The sequence below is a fragment of the Lactuca serriola genome, chromosome 5, assembly GCF_051521515.1.
Source record: "Lactuca serriola cultivar US96UC23 chromosome 5, Lser_US96UC23_V15, whole genome shotgun sequence".
NCBI lineage: Eukaryota > Viridiplantae > Streptophyta > Magnoliopsida > Asterales > Asteraceae > Lactuca > Lactuca serriola.
The window spans coordinates 205,820,635-205,834,523 of NC_136412.1; the positions used below are offsets into that span (position 1 = coordinate 205,820,635).

General features: G+C 28.5%; 1 protein-coding gene across 1 annotated transcript; it reads left to right on the forward strand.

Annotated features, from left to right (window-relative positions):
• The first annotated feature begins 825 nt into the window (after nt 1–825).
• LOC145053501 (peroxidase 16-like) lies at nt 826–2,407 on the forward strand. The gene is made up of 4 exons (XM_079001554.1): nt 826–1,062; nt 1,154–1,345; nt 1,562–1,727; nt 1,845–2,407. The coding sequence occupies exons 1-4, from the start codon at nt 862–864 to the stop codon at nt 2,240–2,242; spliced, it is 957 nt and encodes a 318-aa protein (XP_078857680.1). The 5' UTR covers nt 826–861; the 3' UTR covers nt 2,243–2,407.
• Nucleotides 2,408–13,889: the final 11,482 nt, after the last annotated feature.

The following is a 13,889-nucleotide window of genomic DNA, read 5'->3' on the forward strand; positions in this document are numbered from 1 at the left end:
TGTGAGCCTTTTATTTATCAACGTAAGTATCACTATACATAGAAATACCACTAACTTATAACCGTTAATTTGTAAGGAGCGGGAAAATGATGTATAGATCTATACGTGTTGACACTCCCACCTACGGTTACTAGCTACAACCTTGATTGTCGAGAGTATATATATGATACAAAACGACGTAGTATGATGAATATATATATATATATATATATATATATATATATATATATATATATAGGGTTAGGTTATAATGTGGATGTACAATTATTGTGCAGACGTGTGGATAGTGCTATTTTATGAGAATTACAAAGAAAATAAGTTGTTTAGTAATGTGAATACGTTCAACTTTATACAACTATCGTCATTTTCATGCATTCTCACTAATTTTTATTCATTTTTGTTCTCACACATCGTTTTTCACTCATTTTCATTCTTACAGGATACGACACAATAAACATCCTGACAGAATAAGAATAGTAATAATAAAAAGTCTATGATAACCTTATAGATGATTTAATTAGTGAAAATGTATGATAATGACAATATTTATGTAAAATTAAACGTATTCATATTATCAAACAACATATTTTCTTTGTCATTCTCACAAATAGCATTGTCTACACGTCCACACAATAATATCAATCCACCTTTGAACCTATATATATATATATATATATATATATATATATATATATATATATATATATATATATATATATAATGACAATAATAAAATAATATTTATAGGTATTTATATCACATATTTATAGTAACCAATGGCAATAATAAAATAATATTTATAAGTACTTATATAAACATCTTCACGGACAATGTTACTGCAGAAAGAGAAGAAACTCCGAAATGAAGAAGCAAATTCTGTCTTTGGTATTGCTCTCTTTCTTCGTTGCTACGTCTTACGCACAACTTAGACAAAATTTCTATCAAACCAGTTGCCCAAATGTCGAATCCATAGTCCGATCAGCAGTCACTAAGAAATTCCAGCAGACTTTCGTTACTGCTCCAGGCACTCTTCGGCTCTTCTTTCACGACTGTTTTGTTCGGGTTAGTCTAATTTCATTATACCTGCTATACTGCTCTTAACTTCGGTTTTAGATTTGTAATTTTATAAGTTATTGTATGTCGTTATATATAGGGCTGCGATGCTTCCGTCTTTCTGTCCAATCCTAATGCCGAGAGGGATCATCATGACGATTTGTCACTTGCCGGAGATGGATTTGACACCGTCATCAAAGCAAAGGCCGCCGTTGACAGCAATCCCAGCTGCCGTAATAAAGTGTCTTGCGCAGATATATTAGCCCTTGCCACTAGAGACGTTGTAGCCCTGGTAAATATTCTGGTTATTTTTCATGAAGTACTCGAAAAGAATATTGTTTGTAAAGGGTAAAGAAATAGTAGTATTTAATTACTATAAAAATTAGTTAACTGATTAAATATAGAAAATATGAAAATACAGGCATTTTCTATATTTGATCCTATTCTAAATTGATGGATTATAAGCTTTAACATGTTAGTTTGGTTTTTGTTTTCTTTAAATATATAGACAGGTGGGCCATCATACAAGGTGGAATTAGGAAGGAGAGATGGAAGAATCTCTACAAAGAAAAGTGTCCAACACAAACTTCCACACCCAGAGTTTACACTTGACCAACTTAATACCATGTTCGCGTCTCATGGTTTATCTCAAACCGATATGATTGCACTTTCAGGTAAATATTTGATACAATGAGAAAAATATATTGATCTTGTTGTCTTTAATTTCAATGAAAATTTCATCTTTATAATGTTTAATCAATCACATTTCGATTAAACCTGTTGTTTTCCAGGTGCGCATACACTTGGATTCTCTCACTGTGGTCAATTTTCAAAGCGCATTTATACGAAATCTGGAATAGACCGGACATTAAATACAAAATATGCTCTTCAGCTTCGACAAATGTGTCCAGTAAATGTAGATCCTAGGATCGCGATCAACATGGACCCCACAACCCCTCGCACTTTCGACAATGTGTATTATCAGAATCTCCAACAAGGAAAAGGCTTGTTTATCTCCGACCAAATCTTGTACACAGATAATCGGTCAAGACCAACTGTTAACCTATTTGCGTCGAACAACAATGCCTTCAACCAGGCTTTTGTGGCAGCCATGACGAAGCTTGGAAGAGTTGGGGTTTTAACAGGGAACCAGGGGGAAATCAGACGGGATTGTAGCAGAGTTAACTAAAGAATAATGCTCTTATTTTTATTTATTATTTGTTTATATACAAAGGGTCATTTTTGTTCTTGAATAATCAGCTACGATAGTTCAAAATGCATGCATGTAGCTTTTGAAGAACACTCATTGTGGTCCCTTTTTTTTTTGAATAATGATAGACAGTTTCTTGTGATATCGATTTGATTTGCAAACTGTTTACAATATATATATATATATATATATATATATATATATATATATATATATATATATATATATATATATATATATATATATATATATATATATATATAAAATATCGAGAACACAAAAGATTAAGAAGACAAGAATACATAAAAGGTTGATAAGCCCTATGGACTCTTAGGAGCCGTTTGATAATTGCTGATTGAGAAAGTGCTGACTGGAAAAGATCTGTATGGGTAAGAAATCTTGACTGAGTAAGAAACTATATTGTTTGATTGTACATCTGACTGAATGTGCGGACTGATAAAAAATAACCATTTTACCCTGCTGACAGTGATGGAGGAAATTGCTGAAAAATAAATCCAAAAATTATTAAAAAAAAAAAGTAATTACTAGCATACAAGATGTACATGAAACTTAAATAAAAAAATTATAAAACATTTTCTAGTTTATTTATCCATTCACAAACACCATTTTTTTTTGGTGTTTTTAATAGTGAACAATTTTTATTTAATATAAATTAGTATTATGGTAGGTTATGTCAACATGAAGAGCTTCAGGGACCAACTTTGCCATTTTCAGAAACATGGATCTGTTTCTTCTCTTCAGCGACACAACAATAATGGAGGATGCGTTGTTTTCTGTTGTTGAACCTGCAATTAAAAGTTACAGGGAAAATTATTTTATCCTTAACCTAAAATACTCTCATCGATCGTTTTAAAGGAGGCAACATTCAAAATGGTTGAAACCAGGAGTGAAAGAAAGGGAGAGAAAGAACGGTAAGACAAGGGCAAATTAGGAGAAGATTCACAGTCAGCGATCGATTCTCAGCTTTCTCGCCCAGACTTCTCTTACCGAGTCAGCCAGCCTAATTTGGTTTAACAAACAACCTCAGCTGACCGAGTCAGCCAAATACGTCTGACCCGACTCGGTCAGACGTATATCAAACAACCCCTTAGTTTATGGTATAAGGGCTTGGAAGCCAAATGTCTAATCTTCTGCACCTTACTTCGAGAATTGGTGTATGGAGGGCAGTTTGGTTTTTTATTTATTTTGCAAATTAGAGTTAGTGGTGAGACAAAGTAGTGAGGATATTACCTTGTTAAGCTGTTATTCCCTTTTGTCATTTTCTTTAGTAGTATATATATAGTGGTTAGTAGGAGTGAGGTAGCTAAAAATGGAGTAATTATTAAGTGAACATTGTTCTTCATTTGAAGAGACTCGTACTTCTAGAATTGTGAGAAAACTATCTTTATCAATATTATCATGTATTTTTTTTGTTAGTATGAGTGTTAGAATGTCTGGGGTATACGATTGATTCAAAAGAGTCTATTACATTTACCCACATACAACCCAAGAATCATAAATAATAAAAGAAGAAGAAGAGGTGGGCATACAACCAAAGTTGCCCTTATTACAAGGCCATAACAATCAAAATCATAAAGAGGAAGTGTATTATTTGTTATTTACCTACGCCGATACTCAAATACAAGATCCTATATACCTTGTGTTTATTGTCTCTCATTTATTCATCATTGCATATCAAGTTGAACAGCGGAGGGCTGCGAGATACATATACACCCAAACGAGGGGATACGTTTTTGTGGAACACAATAATACCCATAAATACAAAATATGGTAATTAGAGAATAGTTATATTTTTTTTTCTTTCAAATTTGATGTATGCATTGTTTTATAGTATTTTAAAGAACTCGTGGTCTTTTCTATACCACAATTCCCAATTTCCAAAGCCTTTCCTTTTAATTTATATTTTTTTTGTTTATTTAGTATTATTAATATTTATTTTGGATTGCATGATGCTTTTAAGAAAAATCGTTGGTTCTCTTATGACAGTATTCATAAAGGATCAGCAAGTTATGTGTTCCTATTTAAATTTACATAACAAATGAATTGCTATGTTTAACAAATTGTGTTTGTTTTACTATTTCAGTATTCATAAGTGATTATCTAGGTGATGAAGTGATTATCAAGTTAATGTGATGGGTATTCATATATAATTATAATATGTTACTATAAAAATTATGCTACCGTAGCATTACGTTATATATTTATTCATTCATGATTTCACTTTAGATTGAAATGAATGATGAATTTTTATCTTAAAGATATTATATTCGTTTTACTATTATGGTTATTCATAAACGATTATAACGTCATGTGTTCACTTTATTATTGTTAGGAAAATATAACCCAAAATTGTACGAAAGAACAAAAGCATAAAATTCATGACTGAGGCCTGTGTTTAATATAGTTTCCTTAAAACAAATTCGCCCTATATGGGTGTTTGTTTCCTTAAAACAAATTCGCCCTATAAATATATTTGATTTGCATTTTTTCCTTTTAGTTAACAGTTACAAAAATGAATTAAAAGCAATTAATCATAGATTTCGATTTTGATTTCTTGATTAATTTCTTATTTAATTGTGACAGTTACGATTTCGTTTTAATTGCATCAGTTACATTGGGTGTTTAACACAGTTTCCTTAAAACGAATTCGCCCTATATATATATATATATATATATATATATATATATATATATATATATATATATATATATATATATATATATATTTCGTATACTACAATGTTCGTAAGTAAATAATAAAAAATTCTATTTTTATTTACTAATCTATAAACACAATAATATAAAATATTTTATTCGATACAAAATAAAATATAAAAAACAAAAAATGATACAAAGATTAAAAATGTTATCATTTCTTCGTTTCAAGATTTCAATATTTTCTTCAATTTATCATTTTTCACAAATATTTTGGAAACCAGGCTGGACATCGAACCGACCGTCTTACTGGTTCGATGATTCAATTGGTTCAACCGGTCCTAAAAACCAGATAAACTGGATATATATATATATATATATATATATATATATATATATATATAGAGAGAGAGAGAGAGAGAGAGAGAGATAGGTTCAAATGTTTTTGACAACTATTGTGTGTCTGTATGCACCAATAAGAATTCAGGAAATAATAAATCATTAAATAAATCATTTAAGGGTATTATAGTAATCTTTACATATTTAATTATGGTAGATAATTAATATGTTTATTATCCCTTTAAATATGGGATGTCAAAGTCAAAACTGTAGAAAAAAACCCTACAATTGCCGTCTTCAATTTTCTTCCTTCTCTGTTGTCTCGCTGGAGAAATCGAACCATCAAAGTCGTTCATCTACCTTCTTCTTTAACATTCTAACCCATTATCTTCCATAGCCACACTACTTGTAGCAACACACAATTTCGTCTTCCTTCCTTCCTCTCCATTGCCGATACCCAAACCAAATCATCATCTCGTCACCACAACTCTCTTGTCGGACCACCATCAGGTGACGTCGACGTCCACAACACCGATGACAAGTCGCTCCTCACCGGCAACGTCGACAATTTAGTTCCCGGTGACGACGACCACGACCACGACCAGGTAGCTTCTTCTTTTCTATTTTTCTTTTTTCGTTCTCTTCCCCCTGTGACATATTCGTTATTGATGTCCAATTGTTTCAATCCCTTTCCAAAATTGCTGAAGATATGACATAATTTGTACTTGCCTATCCATATCTTATGTTATCTGCTAGAATTTGGTTGGAAAATTGGTCTTGCTGTTGTAATACCACCGCAACTCCGATGTCAAAATTGAACTGGTAAGCTTTTTCTTGTTCCTTTTTTCTTTTCATTAATCTGATAATACATGTTATTCTGCTGTTTTCTTTTTCTTTCTTTTTTCTGATATGAGGTAACATATGAAATCATATGTTGTGTTTTCTAGAATATAAAATTATATATTCTTTGTTTGCTAAAACACTGTGTTTGCTGAAACATGAAACTAGATGCAAAAATCAGTTTTTTTTTTAAATGATATTACTTTACTGAAATATGATATTAGATGAAGAAATATGAACTTTGATGCTATTTGTATGCTAAAATATGAAGTTAGATGTAAACAAAGGTGCAAACAAATGTGGTTTATTACACCTGGTGGGATAGATACTATCTATTTGGACCTTTTTACCCTTGGAGGGTCTTCTTCCTATTGATTGCTCCCTTACGAAGATGGTTTATATATTCTAATTGTTTTTTTCTTAGTCACTTTTTGTGTTTACATGAACTTTTCATGCATTTATATTTCAAATGTTTTCTTTGTTGGGTATATTCTTGATAATACAAATTCTTTAAGAATATTCAAAACTATTCTGCAAGAATGCTTTATTCTGTAAAAATATTATTGTTTTATTCTGATAGAATTGTAGTTAATTATTTATATGTTTAATGTGCAGTTGTTACAAGTGTATCACTACAAAATATTTGACAATGAATTTGTGATAGAAATGGCTTGAAGACTTGATGAGAAAGGCTTGAAAAATGAATTAAAGAATGATCACACTCATTGTTTAGGAATGTTGTTATTTTTTTTAATAAATACACTTGTTATTCTTTCAGAATGTTGTTATTATTCAATGAATCACAATCATACAATGCAATTATTTGGTATATTATTAGTTCAAGAATCGATTTTGTGTATTCTTTCAGAATGTATTTACTAGTTTATGATTGACATCCTGTCATTCTGACAGAATAAAATCGAAAATATATTTACTAGTTTATGGTTGGCATTCTGTCATTCTGACAGAAAAAAATCGAAAAATATATTACTAGTTTATGGTTGGCATTCTATCATTCTGACATAATAAAATTGAATTTTTAAATTTGAATTAATTTAAAATATTCAGAATTTTTAAAATAAAGGAATTATTTACCCCTAAAAATCCAAAAATTTCCATTTTTAATATAGGTTAATTGACTAAAATGCCCTTATGCTGAAATTTATGTGATTATATGGTACATGTTATCCTATTCTAATATCATAGACCCTCATATCATGACCTTTGATTCTATTCCATCCGGTGGTCCAGATCTGTGCATTCCGACACACGATAGTTAGTAAAAACAAAATAACCTAAGCGTATATATATATATATATATATATATATATATATATATATATATATATATATATATATAGCGCTAGGTTAATGTGTTTTTTACATTTATTGTGTGCTAAAATGTACCAATAGGAATTTAGTAAAATGAAATAATTATTTAATTAAATAAAGATGAATATTAAATGATTTTTCATAATTATATGTATATTAAATGATATCCATAATTATAATTCTCTTTCTATGGAAGCTAATTAAATTCGTCATTAATGTCACAATAACATTCTTTCAGAATGAATTCGTATTTACGTTTTTATGTATGAGTTCGTTTTTTGTTTCAGGACTCACTCACCTGAAATACAATAAAGTTGTATGGAATATGAAGAGTGATAGTGTATTCTACTAGAATATACTCTCATTCTGCTAGAATACACTCTCATTTTTCTAGATACGAATTCATTCTGAAAAAATATTATTGTTCACACTAATGAAAAATTTAATTAGTTTCCATAAAAAAAAAATTATAAATATGCATATCATTTAATATACATATAATTTTTACTAAATTTTTATTGGTGCAATCTAGCACACAGTAGACGTGAGAAAACATTTGAACCTATATCTCTCTCTCTCTCTCTCTCTCTCTCTATATATATATATATATATATATATATATATATATATATATATATATATATATATATATATATATAAGAAGATAATTCCATTAATGAAATTGATATTTATTTATTACTACATTTAATATTATTATTACATTAAAGTATAATATGGAATTTATTATAATAAAAAAACCTATAAAATGATATATGGAAAAGACATTAATATAAAATAACCACAAAATGACATTTGACAAATTGAATGAGTGTGACATATGACAAGATAAACTTTCATTTATTAAAGTGTATATATATATATATATATATATATATATATATATATATATATATATATATATATTATGATTTTAAAATTTTAAAATGAAAGAACAATATCTTATTTCTATTAATTTATGTGTTACTCTCTTTTAACCATACTATATTATAATTGAAGCATTTTTCCTTTCACCATATTCATTTGAAACTCCCATGTAATTTTCCTTTCATCACATTCACTTAAAACTCTCATGACTTTTCAATTTCTTTCTAATAATAATTATAAGTTGGTTAGTAAGGTTAAATAAATATCAAACCTAAAGTATATTCATATATAAACTAAATTTCAATATTAAAATAATATATTTACTTATACTTATAAAGTTATGTTTTTTAACTTTTAACATATTATATTTAATTTATTGGTTTTAATATATTGTTGTATGTAAACCATTATCATTTTTAAGATAAAACTTTGGACCAATTTGTATAAAATACTTAAATTATTAATTTAAATATAATATTACAGGGTCAACGTAAATATAAATTTTAGTTTAACTTAAACAACCTAAAAAATATTTTGTAAATAGCTAAAAGTGATAAATTGTAATGTCTTTCTAATAATGATTATAAGTTGGTTAATAAGGTTAAATAAATATCAAACCTAAAGTGTAATCATAAACAAACTAAATTTCGATTTTAAAGTAATATCTTTGCTTCTAATTATAAAGTTATGTCTTTAACTTTTTACATATTATACTTAATTTATTAGATTTAAAATGTTGTTGTATGTAAACCATTGTCAGTTTAAAGCTACGACTTTCGAACAGTTTGGATACAATACATAAATGTTAGTTTAAATATAACATTACAGTGTCAACTTAAATATAAATTTTAGTTCCACTTAAAAAACCAAAGAATATTTTGTAAATAGTTAAAAGTGATAAATTATAGTGATAAATGCAAAAACTAAATTGTAATCTCAATTTAACTAGAATATTTCCTAAAGATATTTTTATAATTGTTAAAAGTTTTCAAATAAATAGTTTAAAATAACTTACAATAATAATAATTAAAAATAAATTTATATAAATGATTATATTGTTACCTTTAAAATCAAAAAACAATGTTTGATGGTTTAAATTATTATAATGATAGAAATTAAAATATTAATAAATTTAAAAAAAATTAATTAACAATAACAACAACTATAAATAACATCAAACCATATAATATATTTAATTTTATTCATGTGTAACTTGAGGGTAGAAGTCATTCAAACGATTGAAATTATGCAGTTATAATAGATGTATATATTATCATATAATTAAAAATAATCAATATATTATATCAATTTAGTATATGAATTATTATATCAAATTTAACAATATTATTGTTATGTTAAAAAAAACATATATTTGTAAAGACTTCAACTATAGATGTTTCTGCGCAACGCGCAGACATTTGCTTAGTTTGTTATAAAGCTAACGGAAAAAATGAAAAAAATAATGTATATAAATATTAGGTATAATTGAACGTTGGAAAAGATGTACTATTCATTTTGAATCGGTGATTGTTTAGCCTCATCCAACATCGCCAAAAATAATAAAGTTGAGGCTTAGAGAACTGTATAATAGGACAAGAAAGCTAGGGAGTTAGCCAAAGCAAAATTTCAATACCGCGTATTAAAGATCTTGTTTGCTTTCTTTTAGTATAAAATTAATTATCTTTTTTTAGTGAGCCTGTTTGTTTGTTTGTTTTTTTTGGTTAGACCAGTCCGGTTTAATACGGTTTTTGGTTGAACCATTGGTTTTTACCGGGTTGATTAAAGTGCAGTTTTTTGCCATTAAAAAATTGGTACCCAAATTGGTTCTCGGTTGAACCGGTTCAACCAGCCGGTCCGGTCCAGTTTTCAAATCTATGTTTTTCATATCTTCAATCTTTTTCAAAAATCTTTGCAAATCTACAAAAAAAAAATTTAAAATTGATTAATGCCAGAACACTCACAAAAATGCATATATATATATATATATATATATATATATATATATATATATATATATCTATATATATCTTGTAATATTTACATTTGATTATATAATGTGATTTTCATATGTGATTGTATATTTGTATCATTTAAAATTCAAATGTGAAATTCAAAAAAAAAATTAAAAAAATAATTAACGAAGAATACTCACACAAAATACATGCGTGCATATAGACATAATTCATATGTGATTCACTTGTGATTTTCATGTGAATCACATGTAATTCATATGTGATTCACTTGTGACTTATATGTGATTTACATATGATTCATATATGAATTATATGTGATTGTAATTTATATGTGATTTTAAATGTGAATGACATGTAATTCATATGCGATTCACTTGTGATTTACATGTGATTTATGAACATGATCTATGAGTTAAAATGATTTCAATTATGTCAAAGTTCATATGTCAATTTAACCAACTTTCAGTGGTGTTGTATATATATATATATATATATATATATATATATATATATATATCAAGGTTGTAGAAATTGCTCGACGTAGGCTAATCGGGGGACTGGGGTCAAGGGATTAATCGGGGACCATTAATTATTAAAAAAGTATTAAAAAATTAATAAATATAACATTAGTCATAATAATATAAGTAAACAAAAATTATAACACACAAACATGAACCTGGAACAAATAACAACATTTTAACCACATTAGGCATTTCATCGAGCACATTGTATGCATGTTGATAAACACAAATTATAACACACAAACATGAATTTCTTATTTCCAGTATACAAACAACTGCTTATTTCCAATATACAACCAAATAGAATCAAACCCAAACACAAATTATAAGTGATTACAGATTCACAAATTCACGAATTCACAACCAATATATAACAAGAAGAAGGAGCAAAAGGAGCCTAAGCTATTAAACTACAATTTGTTATTGTTATGTGTTTCGTGGTTTGATGGGGCATGGGCGACTCGTCATGATGATTGAGAATGAGAACAACCACAATTGCGATGGCAGTTGATTGCTTCTCAGTGTTTCGACAAACAACAAATTTACAATCACTTCGTCCGATTCAATCGCTAACGAGAGGGAGAGAGAGTCGATCAGGTGAAATCGACGAATTCTGATGAAGCGATGAGCCGATGATACATGAAGCGATGGGTGAGGATCCGTCGATTTCGAGCAGCTCTCAATTCCGACTATTTTGAGTTGGAGCAGCTCTCAATTCCGATGCTTGTTCTTCAGCCCTGTGTTTGATCCCGGATTAAAGAAAAAACAAACAATCCAATATCTTAATAAAAGCATATGAAATCATTGGAGTAGGCTTTTCCGATCAAATCGAGATACCTAAACATCCTCTGAACATACGAATAAGAAAATAGAAGAAGAAGAGAGAATGAATTGTTGATTTTGAGTTTGAGCAGCTCTCAACTCTATTAACTGTGTTTTTTCAATTGAGTATCCCACATCATTGGTGGAATGAAAAACAAAGGGCAAACATTCCTATAAAAAAGGTAGAAGGCCTCACTGAAATTCAAATCCAACCATGCTTTGGGGGCAGCGGTCTCTTTTGAGCCCAATTTTGGATCCGATTTTGGGTCCGATTTGGACCGAATTTGACCGGTTTTGACCGATATTGACCAAAACCGATTTTTTTTACCCTCTAACCCTTATTCGTAGGCGGCTGGAGGCCGCTAAGCGCCTAGGCGCCGATTAATCGGCCGCCTAGAGTGATTTTTACAACCATGGTATATATATATATATATATATTTAAACTGATCAAGATACTAAAGTAATTAAAAGAGAAGGAACAAAGTGTGACATGATGCTCAAGATAATGTTAAATAAACCATTACTACTAGCTGCAATAAATGTCTCGAAAAGCACAAGAAACAAAGTGCGAGAATCTAAAAGTATACTACATCATATGGCTATGGTATCAAAACTAAGCAACATGGGCTTCAGAGGATCTATGGAGGTGTTAGGGGTAAACCATGGTGTCCTTCAAACTGTCAGGTGCAATGAATTTTTTTGACAATATATATGGTGTAGTGTTTTCGGTATGCTATCCTGTAAATTTGCGTGAGCTACCTATGACATTTTGTTCTAGCTTCCCCACTCACATAGGGGTGGCAGAAAAACTTAAAGCATAAAAACTTGAAGGTTCACTTAAAAACTGTGAAAACTTACAAATGGCGGGTGTTGTTAATCGCACCTCTATAAAACTAAAGTCAATTTACTAACATAATTATTACATATAAATAAACATTAAAACCGTAAAATATATTATCAGTCCTTCACTTATGATTTCATTTTTGTTTTCCTCCCTTTCAATTTAATAAAGTTCAAATTAATAAATAAGTTGATAAACCATCACGTACCATTAACATCACATTTATGGTTATATATATATATATATATATATATATATATATATATATATATATATATATATATATATATATATTGCATCCCTTTAATTTAAAAAAAGTTATTATTATTATTATTATGTATGAAAAATTAAATATCCATTTACTTTTTTGTTTCTACTATCTTCCTATTTATTTTAAATGGTAATAATTGTCATTCAATTTAATTTAAATTTGATTGAGATGTTAAATTTATATATATGTTATCATCTTAAATAGGTAGGAACAAAACGTAGAAGGATATTTAGTTTCTCTCTCTCTCTCTCTCTCTCTATATATATATATATATATATATATATATATATATATATATATATATATATATATATATATATATATATATATACTAATGGTTTTATTAAGTAAATGATTTACCTATCTTTAAATTAGGAGACATGTGTTTGAATTAGGAAACACGTGTTTAATTAATGAAAGTTTCAGATTTTAAGGGATATTGATTCTTTTAATTTTGAATTCTGATTTTTTTACTTAATTCATTTTTAATTCTTACATAATTTGTTATTTTACTCGATTTTATTATTTTAGAATGCAATTATGTTAGAATGATATTCTATGAAAATGGCAAAATATATTCTGATAAAGTTGATATTTTGATTGAAGGAATTTCTTGTGGAAAATCAATATTCTTGAACCTTCAATTGAAAAATAACATGATCCTTATATATTCAAACATTGAAATGCAAATACAGATTCATACATATTCTTATAGAATAATAACAAAATTCTTGTATATTTGTAACATCCAAAAAATTCAAGTCAACTTAAAACTTTTCAACCATTTAAAAACCATTAATTATTACAAACTGTTTTCAAAATAGTTTCATGTCAGAGTATCCCAAAAATCAAAATCATAAAATATGAGGAGGTGCACGATCACGCCTTCACCTTCCCGCGATCATCTGAAGTACCCGAAACAAAATTCAAAACTATAAGCCCGAAGCTTAATGACTTTCCCTAAAATACCAATGTCATAAAATCATAATCACCATAGCAAATCAACAGCATGCATATAGAGTCTAAAGAGTGACTGGATTGCCTTCACCGTGCCTGCAGTCTATTTGGCCCACTCTCAGAACCTTCAACATGTCTGGTCCGCCCACCCAGGCCTTCAGCCTGTCTG